At 41.4% G+C, this 18,131-nt stretch overlaps 1 protein-coding gene across 1 annotated transcript in view; it reads left to right on the forward strand.

The window, feature by feature from the left end:
* syt9b (synaptotagmin IXb) overlaps positions 1–15,855 on the forward strand; it is a 37,087-nt gene extending 21,232 nt beyond the window's left edge. The window contains exons 5-8 of the mRNA XM_056388191.1: positions 9,004–9,124; positions 9,249–9,420; positions 9,522–9,651; positions 13,942–15,855. Coding sequence (XP_056244166.1) covers positions 9,004–9,124; positions 9,249–9,420; positions 9,522–9,651; positions 13,942–14,019 — 501 coding nt within the window. The 3' untranslated portion in view covers positions 14,020–15,855. The remainder of the gene's footprint in view (positions 1–9,003; positions 9,125–9,248; positions 9,421–9,521; positions 9,652–13,941) is intronic.
* The last annotated feature ends 2,276 nt before the right edge of the window (positions 15,856–18,131 follow it).

The following is an 18,131-nucleotide window of genomic DNA, read 5'->3' on the forward strand; positions in this document are numbered from 1 at the left end:
AAATTTTGCAGCTGTAAGCAATTTGCATAAAGAAATGAGGCCAGCTGTCTTAACCGCTCTCTTTGTGATACTGTTGGGATGGAGGAATGAGTTACATGTGTCCTTACGGAAACAACTCTGAGGTTGTATTATGCTTCACTTTCTCTACTATCTACTACTACTTATCTACTACATGGATTTATTCAAAGTTTCATTCATGCTTTTGTGGTTTTCAGACAGTATCCTTATAACTTGGGTCAATTTTTACTCTATTCGTATTAACATCTACTGTAGATCATCAGTGTATATAAGCTTTACCCTCACAATATCAAACTAAAGTTGTAGTAGTTGCACTATTACTCTATAAATACAGTATTTATGAGGCCATGTCACTTGCCTCTGTTAGGAAACTCATGAAAATTGTACAAAAGGACTTGAAATTCAGCGTATCACAGAGAGTGTTTCGGGAACCCGCCCCTGCTGTCTGGAGCGTCGCCACTGCTCCGCCTCGTCTTTGGGAGACGCTTTGAAACTTACATAGAGAACACAGCTGATGCTCATCAAGTAATTAGTTTCAAAGCCAGAAACTGATCTTTAGCTGGGTCAGCACTAAATCACTTCTGGCCTGTTATTATTATTAATTATTAACACACAAACACACACACACACACACACACATACACACACTTATGTCGTTTGTTCACAAATATTGCTTTAACACCTTTCAGACTCTAACAGCGTCTAAGCTAAATAAGGTCAGTATAAATGGGTTAGAACCTCTGTGGCATCTGACTGGTGAACTATAGCTGTCCTGTCTCCTGAGTCCGACACTGAGGGGTCCACTCTCTAAATATAATCCCTTATTAATCATACATTTACCCATCATAGACTGCAATGAACGATGCAAACTACTGGACCTCTCCAGCTCAGGATATGTTGTTTACCTTGATCACCTCTGAAATACTTTTTCTTCCAAAGCAAAAAAAATCAATTCACTTTTTTGTAACTTGAATAAATAACATGTCGGAGATAATATTTTAAAATAAATATTATACTTTGGTTCTTAAGGCTGATTGTAAATAATGTGAACAGGCATTTTTTTCAATTATTTTTGTAACAGATTAAAAATGTGTAATGTAGCTGATTAACATATTATAACTATAACTTGTGACATGCAGTAGGTAACGTTTATTCAATTCATTGTAACTTGCTGCCTCAGTTTATCCATCCACGTGTAAACACAATCCTCTGAGTGGAGAGAACTGAGAACCATTATCTGCTTCTTCTCCCACTACATTTCATTAATATACAATATACAATTTGCAAAAGCAAATACGTTTTGAAGGAAACTTTGTTTTGATTTCTATGAACATAATGAGGAAATGTTTTCAATTTATTTATTTTCCAATTCGCAAATAATGTTGATACTGAACTTAGTGAGCTTATGAGGTTATGTTTAGGTCCACAGTGAATGGAGACCAAAACCAGGATCCTCAACCAAAGTCCTTGTATGACATAAACCACAGACAAGACTCTGGGTGTGAACCTCCATCATGACTTGTGGCCAGACTTTCCAATCCTCACTCCTGTAGCATCAGCTCCTCCTCTGTCCCCTTCAGTCTTATATCAATACGTTTACGTTGACAGGTGAATATATAAGATAATAGATCATTTGATTAAGCTATTTCCATGAAGTGTTTGATTTAGATAACAGAGATGAGGACATGAGTTTGTGACTTCACCTCGACTCATCCTCAAAAGATTTGAGACTAAAATCAGACTGGAGATTGAGGACTCACCTCCGTTCACCCGTGTCTGTCTATGTGTCTGTTTGTTTGTCAGCAGGATTATGCAAAAGTACTAAACTGCACTGATCTTGCTGAAGGGATGGGGCGTGAGCCAGGGAGGAACCCATAAATCTTTTGTGGGGCAGATCCTGGATCATTTACTATGTCTTTGAATTTTTTTTTCTTTCTATGAAGTGTATGTCGGGCAAGCGAGTGACTAATCATGAGGCACTGGAAGATTCCTGGTGGGCCGTCGCGCTGGTTGCTGGACAGCGAGGGTGAGAGAGGGAGGGAGGGAGGGAGGGAGTGAGATGGAGATGGATAGCGCTGTGTGCAGCAATCAGCCCAGTGGAGCAGGCCGCACTGTGGATCTGTGTGGCCGCCGTCTCCCTCGTGTCGTGGAGCTTCTCTATTAGATAAGGCTAAAAACCTAGAGGAAATGGGGACAGATGGTTGGTTTCAGGTGCAATTTTCACCTCAAGTATCAGAAGTAGTGAAGAAGTATAATCTGTTTCCTGCAGTTTTTTTTTTTTTTTTTTCACTCCTTCGCTTTTGCATTTGCTTCTTTTACAGTGAAACTGACCCCACCTTGTTTACAACATTTGACCGAGGCATTTACCATATGTGCAGATACAAAAGTGAACATTCGCTGTTTGCGTTTCTTGCACCTGATTTGTGTGTGTGTGTGTGTGTGTGTGTGTGTGTGTGTGAGTGTTTATTTCCCAGCATTTTGCATCTGTGAGGGAGATCTAAAGAAATTCCTCTCTCTCCCTATCTCTCGCTCTCTCTCTCTCTCTCTCTCGCACCGGCCCCAGCAGAACTAGGTTACCTCCCTTGGGATTACAGGGGGGGGGGGGGGACCGTGCGCTGGTCCAGTCTCCAATCTGTGTGCATTAATCATGGCTGCCGGCACAGAACGAGCTTCTAGCCATCCCTGACCATATGCGCCGGACTGTAATGTACACATATATTTCTGTGCTGTATGCTTATAGAAAAATAAATGAGGTTCATCTGACAAGGTGTACAGTAAAAGGTCAGTCATTGGAGCACTCGCACAGTCCTAATACAGTCTACGCTGCTTGAACTTGTTACTATATATATGTAATTAAGCAAGGTGATTAGTGTGTTTACAGATTTAAAATTGACACATTCCTTTAGTGAGTTTGCCAGGGTGAGATTCCTCTTCCGTGTGCATTCATGTTGAAGCTATAGAGTCTCACTCTTAATCCACACACCATTAATTACTGAAACAAAAATTAAAATCTTCCTGTGGAACCCGTATGTACCTCTGCTGGCTCAGACTGAATCTTGACTCTGCCCTGCGTCCGTCCTTCGCTCTGCAGTAGCATAATGCTTCTATAGCGCCACCTAAGAGCAGCATGGCCCCACCTGTCAGAGCGGCAAAGTGTGCACACGCACCCAAAAAAATCCACAGCAGCGACACGTGTGACAGCACATCCAGGCCGTCACCAACTACAGAGCAACATCACCTGCTTGTGTCAGTGTCGCCTTCCTTCCTGATGCGCTCGACAACTTTTACTCTCGGTTTGAGACACGAAACGATGACGACCCCTCCTCAGTACCCAGCGGCGCTACTGGACCGATATGAGTTTTTTGTTTGCAGTTAGCTGTTAGCTGTTAGCTGTTAGCAGCTACAGTAGTGTAACAACTACAGCCCGATAGGTAGTAACTACATCAACATACAGTCAACGGGCTGGAATCTCATTTTTCACAAAGACACACAGATGAATTTCCCTCTGGTGCTATAAGGCCTTTGTACCAGTTCAGGGGAAGCTTGTCTATTGGACATATGTCAAGAGATTCAATTTGCTTTTGGACATCTATCACATTATTACATGTGCGTTCCTGCCTTCTGTCTCCTCAGCTGAAGATCTTCTGGAGACAAAGACGATGAAGACTTTAAAGACACTGTTACCTGCAGCTCCTACAGGGCCAGTCAATACTATCGACTGCAGTCTGGTTGGCCTGTAATTAGGACCTTGATAAATGGGGTCAGCATGTGTATACACAGTGTGAGTGTTTATGTGTTGTGTGTGTGTGTGTGTGTGTGTGTGTGTGGTTAATTCAGTAAAGGAGGTTCCCGTTTCCCAACATTGATAAATGGAGCCATATAACAAGCACTTGTCCTCCCATTTCCCCTTATTGACTACGTGAGAAATATGATTCTCCAGATGCTTACGGTCAATTGAGTCAGTGGGAGATCCTGGACATATTAGAGGGGTGAACAGGCATAGAACCTGCACACAGATACGTACTCTGGTTTAGCTCTATCTTTCTTTAAAAACTGCAACTCAAAACTATTTTCAATTAAAATCAAAAATAATAATAATTGTGAACTATGAACTAGTTCAATTTAATCTGTGTGAACTGAACTTTTTGCTCGCTTGCTCCTTTCTGCTGAAACCAATCTGATCTGATTATAATCGGTTTAAAAGCCCAAACAGAACAAAAATCCTCCATATAAAACACCTCAATCAGAGTAAACACTTCACCACACAATCAGCTGCAGTGGGGTGGTTTAAACAGATCAAAGGAAAAATTGCACCGTGTACTATTTTACCAAACCAAGGGTCGGCAAGTAGGTTTGTCCTCGGGCCAATTACCATGAGAAGCTCCAAAACATTAGCTCCTGTAAAGCAATGGAAGAGATTTCTAAGTAGTGAGTGCAGGTTTAATGAGGTTCATTGTGACATTAGTTAAAGCACAGAAGCCGCAGATGCTTCTCGGCAGAGGGTTTCTAATAATCACACTCACATTTCCAAATTAACAACTTTTGAAATGCTGACATCAGACTCTTTCTTTTTGGTACAAATGTCTACGTACAGTATGTTAAACAATAGATGCAAACCTAAGTTGAAGTGAGGAACATGCATGACACAGACTTTTAAATTTGCAGTCTTGAAACATGTTTTCTCAAGGCTGCAGCCTATTCAGTCTCATCTGTACTTCAACCAATCAGCTAAAGCCAGGCAGTTTTTGTACTGACTCACTGTTTTTTACTGAGAGTTATGAAGGATCCTTCAGCCTAACCTGATTCTGCCAGGGTACATTCATCCATACAGCTAAAGTTCAGCCTGGGCAGTGATTTATTTACTTCCACCATGTTCACCCAGGCAGATATACTGTACTGTTGATTGGCCCTGGTGTAACAGGATCTCCGATGTTTAAGTGAGCTGAACAAATTCTCGTGCCTGCTTTTTGTCCTCACGATACTAAATCAGCTATTTACAGTTTCCTTTAAAAGACCACAAAACCCACCATGCCGGTGCACACACTTGTTCATGACCTCGTGGGTGTGTGTCATAAGAACTGACGAGAAAATCTCTGCAAAAAAATAAAAAATATTAGATAAATAAAATCATAATATAAAAATTCTAACACCTGTTGCTGAACAGATTCATATTTCTTACTAACTGCGCCTCACATCACATAATATATAATATTGGAAAACATTCATGAAAATTATTTGCAAAGCTAAACAACAACATTAGTATCAGAAGTGCACGAACCAGCCTGAGAGTAGTGTATTTCAGTTGCAGTAACCACAGAAGAATCACTCTCAGCAACACTGCCGAAGTTTGTGCAAGAGCAAAAAGTGTAGATTGTGTACTGCAGAACAGAAAAGGTTATCTGACACGTCTTGTATCTGTACACATTAATAGTGGTAGGTAAACGTCTGGCTGGGCAGTGGGTGACTTGACATGTGATTTGTGGTTGTTATGCATTCGGACACAGACAGTAGCTGACTGAGGTTTTTATATATGGCTCTGTTTGATTTGAATTATTGCTGCTTTAATCGACACAAATGACTAAATTGAAAGCATGAATTAGTGCACTTATTTCTTTGAATCCAAGACACCTCAGAATTTTATTTTATTTTACTGGAATACGTGTTTTCATGACGTGTATTTGAGCCATTTTAAAGTCGCAGTCTGATTTAGGGACAGTGGTGCACTTATAATTTTCTGTTAGTTAGAAATAGTCTAGTACATTAAGTTTTATACAGTAACCGCATAAACATTTGTATGTACTAAATAGTGCCTGGTTTGTAGTGATGACGCCATGATGTCATTAGGATCCAGTGTCTTTGGAACAAGTCAGGAACCTTCAGTTTCTCCTGCTTTCATTTATGCTATTCTTTTTAAATAAGCGCCAACTTTGTGCAATAATAAACAGTTTGAATACTCTTTAATTACAAATTTAATTTAGTATAATTCATTCAAATAAACAAAGCCATTGCTGTAAAAATTAAAATCTTTATTTCTTCACTCCTCTGCCTCACAGCAAAAAGGGAAATAACTTTACGGGTTCAAGACTAAAGGAGTGTGTGTTTACATCCCACAACAAAACAACATAAATATCATTTTCTGTCAGAAGCATAAGGGGAATCATCACGATGTATTGGGAAACAGCACCGCCACTGTCTCCAATTGTTTAATAAAGGTTTAATGTAGCAGCTAATTTCACAGCGACAGAAGCTAAACATAGCACTTTCGAGAAGCCCCTGCACAAACACACACACACACACACACACACACAAAGACGGAGAAAGAGAAAGGCAGAGGAGTGAGACGGAGTTAGACTGAGTCAGTGATTGTTAAAGACGCAACAAGAGCGAGGCTGGTGGATGAAGCCTGGCTGATCCTGAGGGAGAGAAGGTGCTAGTGGTATAATTGGAGAAGATGGACTGTCCACACGTTCGCTCTGCTTTATTGGAGCGCTTTAGAGCACCGGTCTAATTTCATTGACTGAGAACAAGTGACCATAATCCTGACCGCAGGCTTGATTTGAGTGCTCATAAGAGTAGTGATCGGCACTCTATAGTCTGAAAACTTAAGTGTGCTCCACGACTGTGTGTGTGTGTGTGTGTGTGTGTGTGTGTGTGTTATGGGAGAAGGTTATCACATTATCTGTGGAGAGCTGAAGGGCTTGCCAGTCTACAGCCTTGTGTACATGCCGGCCTGTTTAGTGTGTGCATGCCTGCGCTTGTGCCAAAATTCATATAAGTGTTACACCTCGGAGACATCATAAGCTGTACATCATTAACACCCGGGGCTCTAAGCAGCGGCGATGATGCAGTGTCAGAGGTGGATTCTGCCTCAGCAACACGTGTGATGAATCAACTCATCACGCAGTCAGACTGTCACAGATCCCGGACAACACTCTTTGTGTGTGTGTGTGTGTGTGTGTGTGTGCATATGTGTGAGTCTATGTGTTAACATGCTCGCGGGCGTGTAGATGCTGTCTTCCATGATGAATCATCTCATTTTGTTCAATTTGATTTTCAGCGATTTTTGAGCAGAACACCCAGAGCAACAGCGTTCTACTGTGTGTGTGTGTGTGTGTGTGTGTGTGTGTGTGTGTGCTGCCTGTATAACCTGACTCCAATTAATCTTAATCAGCATGAGACAGAGCACTTATTGATGTTTGAATGAAATAATGATTTTCCAGTATAACCACTACATCTGACCTTTAACTAGGCTTTCTATCTAATAGGCTGCTACTGACAAAGACAAAATACAAAATCATTAACATCCTGTGTATTAATCACTGATTGGGCAGAATGAATTAAGACACATCAGATGTTAACCTGCATTGCAACAGTGAAACATAAAGCAGCTGAATTCAGAGCAGGAAGAGAGAGTGTTTGTTACATTATGTGAGCTCTAACTGAATTCAATTACTTGTATTTGCAGATGCTGAAACAGCTGGAACAACATCTGCCATTTGCCATTTTCCTTTAAGATTCCTCATTTTGATGAAGTATCCAAACTTTAGGACAAATTTGACTCATAAATAATCCTAAACCTCCAGTTTAAGATCTTGTAAAAGGGAGCTCTGTGTCAGCGCAGTGTGTGAAAGAAAACATAAAACTGGAGATCAGAGTTTCCCCCGTAAGAAACCTTGTGCGCTTGTATAAGCGCATCACTCGCTCCTCACACCTTCATGTTATTTTCAGATGTGTTAATTGGGGAAAGATCCTCGCATGTGCATGAATGTAAATGAAGTTGTGAAAGCAAGGGTTGTATTCTCTTAGGAAAACAACATGAAACAAATACCTAAACCAGGTTGCACATATCGTTGAAATGCTCGGCACATGACAACCCTGTAACATGAAACATGCTGATGAACAGTGAGTCATGCCATTGCTGCACATTGCAGATGTGATTAGAGAGATTGCCATGGAGGTGTCACAGGCTTGATCCACATCTGAGGTGCAAAGACTTGTATCATTCCCTTAACATATTACATATAACGTGCCATCTGTTAAATACACCCAAAAAACGGATTAAAACCAAATTATTTTGGTTTAATTGTTTAATCATGATCCTTAAGCAAAGTTGTTTTTCTCAAGCTTTTTATCACAAGTCCAAAGTCCAACACTTCTTGCTCAGTTCTATGGTGTTTGATTCTAAATGCAACTTTTCTTGAGCAAATGTGAGCAACGTTTGTTGTAGCTTATAAAGAAGTCTAAAGTTGTTGGGTCTGATGCTACTTAAAGGCACGCTATGAAGAGTTTGTCCGTTTTTGCAAGTTGTTCCAGGATTTCCTGTTATGTCATGCACATGTGCAAGCGTGCACTTACGTGTGCACGAGAGCGGAGCAAGGCAATAGACTTTACTGCCACCAGTTTCGGGCTGTTCGACTGATCTGCAGTCATGCACTAAGACTTGTATGTGCCAACTAAAGACAGGGAGAGAGAAAACTGCCTGCTTCCCAACATGGATGTAAACCAGGGACCAATTTTGCCTTGAGGCTAACAGCAGTACTGCAACTATTGTTTTGGCTTGTATTCATTAGTTTTCTTTGTGGCAGGGGTCATGTTCCAGAGTTGTGCTTTTCATAATATTGAATCACTTCTTAAATCACTCAGCCTTCTATCCTTGTGATGTTACAACATAAAAACTCCTACAACTAAATCTTTTCGATTTGGTAGGAAAAGCTGAGACCATGTATACAGACAGCTGACGAATCAAAGGAAAACCGTAACAAATGAGTGGATAAACACAGCAAATGCAGTTGCCCCTTACTAAAAGACAGTACAGAGAAATCATTTTCTACTAATGACTGTCAAGTGATGCATCATTATCTTCTGCTTTTGCAGGAGACGTGTTATAGCAAATGAAAATTTGACTGTGATTTAAAGTCTGTTATTAAAATGATAAATTGATAATCTAACAGTACTGCTATAAAAATGTAACATGTTGATTTGCAGGACAACGTGGACCTGGGAGAGCTGATGTTCTCATTGTGCTATCTCCCCACGGCGGGCAGGCTCACCATCACCATGATCAAAGCCAGAAATCTCAAAGCCATGGACATCACTGGAGCCTCAGGTGGGTGCTGACTGACAATGTAGTGTTTCTGCTGTGAGGTGAGGTAGTCAAATGTGCACACGAGGTTTTGCGAGTGCTTTATTGTTCTGAGCGAAAGCACTACATTACCTTCTCCTACCTCTAGATCCGTATGTGAAAGTGTCCCTGATGTGTGAAGGCCGGAGGCTGAAGAAGAGGAAGACGTCAACCAAGCGTAACACTCTGAACCCAGTGTACAATGAGGCCATTGTGTTTGATGTTCCTCCTGAGAACATCGACCAGATCAGCCTGCTCATAGCCGTCATGGACTACGATCGGTTAGTGAGCTACATGCACGCAGTATATCAACTCCATCTGCAGAACATTAACTGATGCAACACTCTGGTGTCTCTGTGTGTTATCCCTGGCTGTCCTGCAGGGTTGGACATAATGAAGTGATCGGAGTCTGCAGGGTGGGCAATGAGGCTGAGAGTCTGGGACGAGACCACTGGAGTGAAATGCTGACGTATCCACGGAAACCCATCGCACACTGGCACCCGCTCATAGAGGTACACTGTGTAGTGGTACAGTATTTGTCTATAGATGGTTTAAACTAAGCATCTGAAAACAAGAGGAAAGAGGTGAGACTAGACTTACTGGGGTCTTCAGCCATGCTAGCATCTTGGTACAGCGGCGCTTTGAGCTAAATGCTAATGTCAATATCAAGATGCCGATGTTTAGCAGGTAATATTTCCGATGTTTACCATATTAGTTTAGTGTATAAGGATGCTAACATTGGACAATTAGCACTAAACACAAGGTACAGCTGAGGCTGATGGGAGTTTAACTGGTGCTTCGTCATCGACCAAAGTACTAGTCTAGTACTTAACTAAAAATTAAGACATTTCACTCAAATGTGAATTATCAGACCAAGAAATCAGAACATATAAGTGAAACCATAACTGTGTAAGAATATTTAACAGGCAAATACACAAAAAGCATTGATCATTTCAATGAGACACGTCCATACAATGGAGTGTACAGAAGCTTCTCTGAACTAAAAAAGAAGCTTAGAAGAACAAACTTTATAAATGTAATTGAATGGAATCTAAATGATGTTTCATATTCCATGTTCCCATGTTATGTTTTCAATTTTGAGGTACAGTAAAAAAAAAAAAAAAAAAGAGAAAAGAAATAAAACAATTACTTAACAAAAATGACTGTATAACCCTGATGTGTACTTCACTTGTTTTGCTTTGATTGCCACAACAGAGGCACCGAGCTTACAGAGAGAGAGAGAGAGAGACAGAGAGAGAGACAGAGAGAGAGAGAGAGAGACAGAGAGAGAGAGAGACAGACAGAGGCGGCTAAATTCACTGAGCTGTTTCTATTTCTGAATTCTCAGCCCACACTCATTAAAAAAAAACAGAGCATGTTAAAACAGATGCTGGACTGATTCATGTAAATTCATATGGACTTGTCAAAGCTAAATCTATTGGTATTCAGCTGAGGGGGTCAGAAGATAAAACGCTTCAAACATGGATTTCTGTCTGGGTAAATGTAACGCCTAGCATCAGCTATGACACGCATTAGCATCTGCCAGCTAATGTGTGTCTTCTCTCTCTTTTGAAGGATTTAAATATTCGCTTCAGCTTTGCGTACAGATGTGATGGCATATTTATCATTCCTAAAATGTAAAGGACACCAGCTAGCTGGAAGCTAACTCGTTAGCTATTAAGATTGGTCGTCATGCCTTCTGTCAACATCGTTATTTTTTATTCTGGTGATGCTCATTAGGAGAGAGCCTAAGGACCCCGTGATTGTTATTTCACCTCTAATGAACATGTCATTGATTTTCTTCAGCTTCCCAAATGACATTTCCATCTGAAATCAGGCCGACTAATGTATAATGAGCATCTGTGTAGATTATTTTACCACCCAGACGACTGACTAAAGTTAAATGTGCTGCTTCGAAAACAGTGGCAGCTACAAGTGTTTTATTTACCAGAGAAATTTCAACTCACACTGTGAAAAATCACTTGAGCAAAAAAAACCCAGAAAGCTAACCCAGTTTCCCAGTCAATTTTTCAGAATTTAAAAGGATTATGAGCAGCGTTTATATAACATGAATATTTGTTTTATATTAACAAAGTAGTTAGGAACATTTGGACAAAAATACAGATTTTCAAGTGTAAACAAAACACAGACACACACATTCATTTGGAGACATAACTAAATGGAAAGCTGACTGCTGATTGGCAGAGGTTCAGGCTGAATATTGTGGAGCTGCGCCGAGGCCATCTCTGCTTTCAGCTGCTTTACATCAGGGATGTTGCTTCCTTTTGATGGAACCCGTCGAATGTCAACGACACAAGGGAACTGTGAACGGAGGACAGGTTCCTCTCTGAATGTTGTTCTCATGTTGTCGGCTACGATTGAGCCGGAGCAGCTGTTGTAGTGAGTTAGTAATCCTCATGGATTTTGTTGTGTTTTTGAAAAGTCAGTTATGGCTTAAGTCACCCTGTTATTTAATTCAGTTGCATTTTGACACCAGGATTCCTCTTCTACTTCTTCCAGGTAACAACTCAGTGTTTTACTGGAGTAAATGAAGCACTAGTTGTCACACTGTGTTTACCGCAGGCAATATTTGTGGGAGGTCAGTGACCCTGATATTGCCAACAGTGGTGAAGCTAGAAGAGCTCTCCTACTGTCTGAAGGGCCATTTGTGTAGCACTAAAACACACACACACACACACACACACACACACACACACACACACACACACACACACACTCTGAGGCTCTGTCAGACAGTCTCCAGTAGCAGTGTCATATCTGAGGCCATTAGCAGCAGCAGGGCCTGAGATCCAGCAGGCTAATGGCTTATCTGTGTTTCTTTAAAAACATCTACACAGAAGCCCTGAGGAGACCTGGCCTAGTGGACACGTCACACACACACACACACACACACACACACACATACACACACACACACACACACACATACAATAATGCACATATACTCTATGTATCTACAGCGATATGCACACATCAAGTATTCACGCATAAAAAAAGAGATTAAATTGAACAAATCAATCCAAACACATGCAACATTCTGTCCATGCACACTTAACACATACACATACTCTCTCTCTCTCTCTCTGGCGCACACACACACACACACACACACACACACACACACACACACACACACACACACACACACACACTCACAAGTTTCTTATCCACTTTAGGCTTTTATGGCTTATCTAAAGTGTTGGAGAAAAACCTCGCTGACCCTCTGACCACAGACTGAGAGCATTAATAATTCACCAGCTTGATCTCTTCAACCAGGGCTGTAAACACACACACACACACACACACACACACACACACACACACGACAAAGACCAACAACAAAATTGCTCTCGAATTCTCCAGAGTCACTTCAAGCCAGTTCTGATGCTGCTGAGTGGAAAGCAAAGGGAGAGCTGAGTTGGCTCCACTTTGTCACATGAATGAATGAGTGAATAAGAGCGAGGCGCACCGCGGGGGGGGGGGGGGGGGGGCTCCCATGACGCAAGGTTAGTGTGATCCAAAGCCATCATTGAGTTTAAATCTCTGGATTTTCACTCCCACAGGGCTGGCTCACATTAAAAGATATCGTCATGGTAACCTGCTCCAGGGGGGGTTCAGTTCAGATCAGATCAAAATCATGAATCAACTTTCAGGAAAAAAAAAAAGAGAAAGAAAAGCGTTTCAGCAGAATCCTGATATGGGGAAAAATAGCAGGTAACCATGGATACTATCATTTTGATTACACCACTCCTCACTGGAAGTGGTTTAGTAAAGCTAATAGACCTTTTTCACTCACAGTAGAGGCAGCTATCTTAGCTTTTATTTGACCTCCTCTGTTGGAGTATAAACTGCTTCTCAGAAGAGGAATGGTTTTGAAAACGTTTTACGAGACAAGAGTCGATGGTACAAATATGTATTTGTAACAAAATGTGCGAACGTATTGTCCCGTTAACCAACTCAAAGCGCTCACAAACTGACACTTAGCAAGCTCATTACTTTGAAGAGCTTCTTCCCCTCTGTAATGAAACTCTTTCCTGAATGAAATGATGCATAATCCTGAGAACAAAAGTGCAAGGCGGTAGGAAACAGATCAGCGCAGAGAAAATGGATATACGCTGAGGAAGCTGTTACGACTGATTAGCACCAGCATCAGTTGATGGTTTATTTGAAGCTGCAGTCACTGTTTGTTTTTTTTGCCTCTAGGAGGCAGCCAAACAAGCTGTAAACACAACTTTCATCAGCCGTATTCTTGCAACTTAAGAGAGTAAAAATAAAAAGGTTTTAAAAAATTGTCAACTGTGAAAACCAAAACAATCAGCTGAAAGACGCTAAAAGGCTGAGCAGATCAGACCTCTGTGGGTGTGTTACAATAAACGACCTCTTCGACATTACATATACTAATTAGACCCATTGCTGATATAAAAATATTAATTAGTACAGTTGTAAGTGTTGCCAACTCCTATTTAAGTTATGTGCAACTACTTGACATGTGAAGCTCAGTCCTTTGGGGGCCCAGTGGTCTCTGGCTCACCCACTTTACCAGTTGCTAAATCCAGACTTGTCTCACACTCACAACCACCTCGGCGGTGATTTCCAGGTACAACAGGTGTCTCCAGGACCACATGTTGCCCTGATGACGCACACACACAGGGGGAAAACAATCCCATTAGCGGCTGGGAAACATCAGCCGGGTTTTTCTTTCAATTCACTTTTTCCTCTCTTCACTTCTGTCTGTAACTAACTGGATCATCTTCTCTCCCTCTGTCTTTGTGGTCGTCCAGTGGGTCGGACAGGGAGCGACAGGGAGCGGAAGCCAAGGAGGATCCACCAACTCACTGAAGACCCCACCATCACCATGACCGCACACACACACACACACACAAACACTGACACACACACACACACACACACACACACACACACACACAGAGCCTCGGAGTGGTAGAATGATGGAGGATGGACTTGCAGAGTCCAACTGAGAGGCTAAGACGTAAAGTACAAGGTGTGACTAACAAGTGACTACAGTAGTAGTAGCATCAGCTATAAGCCATTACTCAAACTGACGTGTCATTAGATTGAATTAGGCTTTCGTGTGCTTAAGACTGCTGCAAAGGCTAATCCCCACTTCTTACTTCCTCATGTGTCTTCACAACAAAACAAAAAAAAAACACTTAACGACATTCCAGCTGAACTACTACAGTACTTTCATTCATCATTTTGAGTTGTAATTGACAGTATTAACAGGTTGAGATGATCTAACAGGTGAAGCTTTTATAGCAAATTTTGCAGTTTGTGGACCAAAATCATTCATTTTGAAGTGAATGTGTGAAGCTGTGACTTGTGATTCGTGTGCGTGATCAGCTATCATTGATACAGTCAGAGTTAGACAGGCATGGCTACGGGACTGGAAACGTTACGCGAGAGCGCGACCTGTTCAGATCAACAAAGGTTCAGCTCTTTAGTTGTTGTGTTGGGACATTGAAACCTCTCATTGTCTATAAGGTATGTGGCCGAACACCAGGACAGGGGCGTGGATAAAGGAGATTTTCTCAGTGTAAACCTCAGTTTTACCGCTATGGGTGACTTCCTTGCAGAACTCTTCCTGTAATGATGTAAACCGAAGAGGAATCGCTCCAACAACGTGTAAAGCAGCTGACAGATGGAACATACAGTGTTTTATTTACTGCATGTTAAATTGTCATACTTTGTTAACGGGGTGTGGTCAAAATAAAAGGAACAGTTGTTATCAGAGTTGGTGGTGGCCATGACGGGCCTGTTTTGGTTGTTGGTAAAAAAAAAAAAGAGCCAGTCCGCTGACCTCCTCCGAGGCAACATCACTGCTAATCTCTATGACTGTTAATGATTCTCAGTGATATTCTGGGCCTTCTGGTTTGTTATAACCTGGGTATTATTTTTGTAGTTTTGGCCATTGTTCCTGCTGTGATCACCAGACTGTACTCAGCTAAGTTAATTTTTAGTTAGTTTGAGGATATTTGATTGAACATGGGAATATTTGCCCATGTGAACACAATATCAGCTGTGATACTTAATGTCTTACAATTAGATTCTGAAACTACAAGACAGGGACAAAATATTTCCTTATACCTCGGTTAACGATGTATTTAAAGCTGCATTAATTGACATATCTTTTCACGATGACGTCTTGAGCCTTGCATCGCTAACATCCCTCTTAACAAACCAGTGGGAAATCCCTCGTGCCTTTTTGATGGGGGTTTTGTCATGACAGAACGGCTCCCATTTAAAAAAAACTAAATTTGAAGTCGATCACTCAGAATCATGTCGTCAAATCGCGATTAGTCTTTCTGTTACCAGGAAATGAGTGACTGGATTGAGTCTTCTCTGAAAACACACAATAACGGGACCTAATATTCTCTTCTTTAACGGGGACCACACCCCGTGGTTTGTTTTAATAAGCCAGTGTTTGTTTTTGGAAAAATTGGGATTAATACCAGTATTGTTTATGTCTTTGTATTGGACACTGTCACAAATAACAATGACGATTTTCCTCTGTCCTTGTAGGTACAATGCATGCATCATGTTTCTGTGAGTCATTTTTAAATCTCTCTTTTGTTGTGAGATACTAATCATATTGTAAACACAAGATGTATTATGAACCTACAGCAGACTGTGTTAACTGTCCCTTCAGATGTTATTAATAAATATTTCTATATATAGCTCGGGCTGATTTATTGGGAGTGAAAGGTACAGAGAGAAAACGTGTCAGAATGAGACAGACATATATAAACACCCCCTTCAGCCCAGTGTTTGGTTTGGCCCTTGTGGGCTACTGTAAAAACGTGGCGGCGAAACATTTTAAACACCTGCTGTGTTATGTCAGTCCAGTTATGCGTCATAAAACCAAAACAATTCGCTTAAAGACACACAAAAGAAACCCCTGTGGAGCAAAGGGAGGATGCAGAGTTAGGTGATTATTGTCTGTGGGTTCATAGATTTCCTTTTAAATATTATTTATATAAGAATATTGATTAGTACTTTAGGCCTGACCATCTCTCCATCCTGAAAACATTAAGAATTATTAAGCTTGTGGTGGCTTTTATTTTTTAACAACACACTGCTGGATTCCTCAAACTTGGAGCAGCTCCCTCCCGTCACTCCTGGATTTGTGTTCCTCATTTCCGGTTTTACCAGCAGCTGCATCACAATCTGGCAGCTACAATCAAATTATCAAGATTCTTCGGCCGCATTCGCATTTTCTACAATAGAAATCTGTTTTCCACTATAATTCAAAGTGAGTTTGTTCTTATTTTAAGGTGGGGGTGGATATGAATGTGTCTTCCGCAGCCAGGCTGATTCATGCCGTCGCCTGCTCCCCTCTTGAGTGCAGATCCAGGTGGCAAGTCCTTCATCAAAACTCCCTCAGGCTGTTTCCTATTTGGACCTCAGGTTTTGTAAAGGCTACCGGGCCGCCTCCTCTCACATCTTTTCAGAAATCATGTCAAACCTTTGTAACTTTCTGAAACCCTGCATTCAAATAGCAACTCCATTTCAAACAGTGATGGGAAATGTGTGTCAAGGTGAGAAAATAGCCAAAAAATAAATTGCTCATTCTTTGCAGAACTACTGCTGTCACATTTTGTAAGTATAAACACATGCAACACTATGAAACCTTCAAAAAACGACTGTCCAAATGTCTGTCGTTCCCTCCGACGAAATGATTGTATCTCCACCTTTTTTGCCCCCAGATGTGGTCAGATCATCAGATCAACTGCTCTCAGGCTAAGGAAAGGTCACATTCATGGTTAAAAGAAACCACGCATACTGGTGCGAGACGAGAGGTGAATCACAGTCTCCAATGTGAAGTGTTTTGCTCGTGAAGTCTCTCCTCAGGTAAACGGCAGCTGCTTCTTTCTAGCGAAGTCACCGCAGCACAATTAATAACAGCGATCACCATCTTATCTTGCGGTCTTGAAGCTCTACAGTTAAACCGTCTGCTGTGGTGCATCAAACCAAACTCGCCCTACGCATAACTGTGCGGCCTGAGGAATGGCAGCCACCTTTTTCTTTGCGCTTCACCAACAGCTGCAGCTACAGGCAAGAGCTGAAGTAACCGAGTTACAGCTTGTTAGTGCAGCTCACACGTTTACTGCGATGCCTGTCACACCTAGACTCAGCTCATTGTGTTTTTACTCGAGGTGATGGGGCTGTTGAGGACCATGACACACACACCATGACTCAAATACCTACTATTAACTAGAAAATTCCTGGTGCGTGAACTTCTCTCCTCACGTTTCAATCTGCACAAAGGACGTTACTTTCAGTTTCATTCATGTCGTGGAGACTCATCCTGACACTGACCTCGGTCACCGCAGGTGTCCCTCAAAAAGCCTTTTGAAGCCGTCACGACTGGCCACAATAACCTCACACTGATGGTTTCAAACAGCCACAGCAAGACATGTATACACACACATGCACATGCCCTGCAGTAAAGCGATACCACTATATCCCCATATTGACGATCGCGTCTAACATCGAACTTTTCTGACCTACCTTACCTCCCCGACAGCAAATTGACTCCACACTGGATCCGTCCTGGAGGTGTCATAGGCTCCGGAACGGATCGACAAAAGAGTAAGAGTTATCAGAACATTTCAAACTGTTGCCCTGAGGAACATAAATGCAGTTTCCTGTAAATCCCTTACACAATTATTATCCAAAGATGAACTCTGCCAGTAAAAATGAAATCCTCTATTAAAATAAAGGTCATTACAGACTGTAAATACATAGTGAGGAGTGAAGCACACGCACCATGCAGCAGGCACATTCAAAACTTCTCCAGAAATTTTCTAGTATTGTTTAAAATCTCATTTACAGAACCTTTAAATACACGTATTTAATTCTCATTCATCCATTCACGCCTCTGTCTGCTGTCGACACAGTCAGAGCCTACAGTTTTATTAATACTCACTGACACATTCAGTTTAATTGTATC

Source organism: Seriola aureovittata, chromosome 10, assembly GCF_021018895.1.
Source record: "Seriola aureovittata isolate HTS-2021-v1 ecotype China chromosome 10, ASM2101889v1, whole genome shotgun sequence".
Taxonomy (NCBI): Eukaryota; Metazoa; Chordata; class Actinopteri; order Carangiformes; family Carangidae; genus Seriola; species Seriola aureovittata.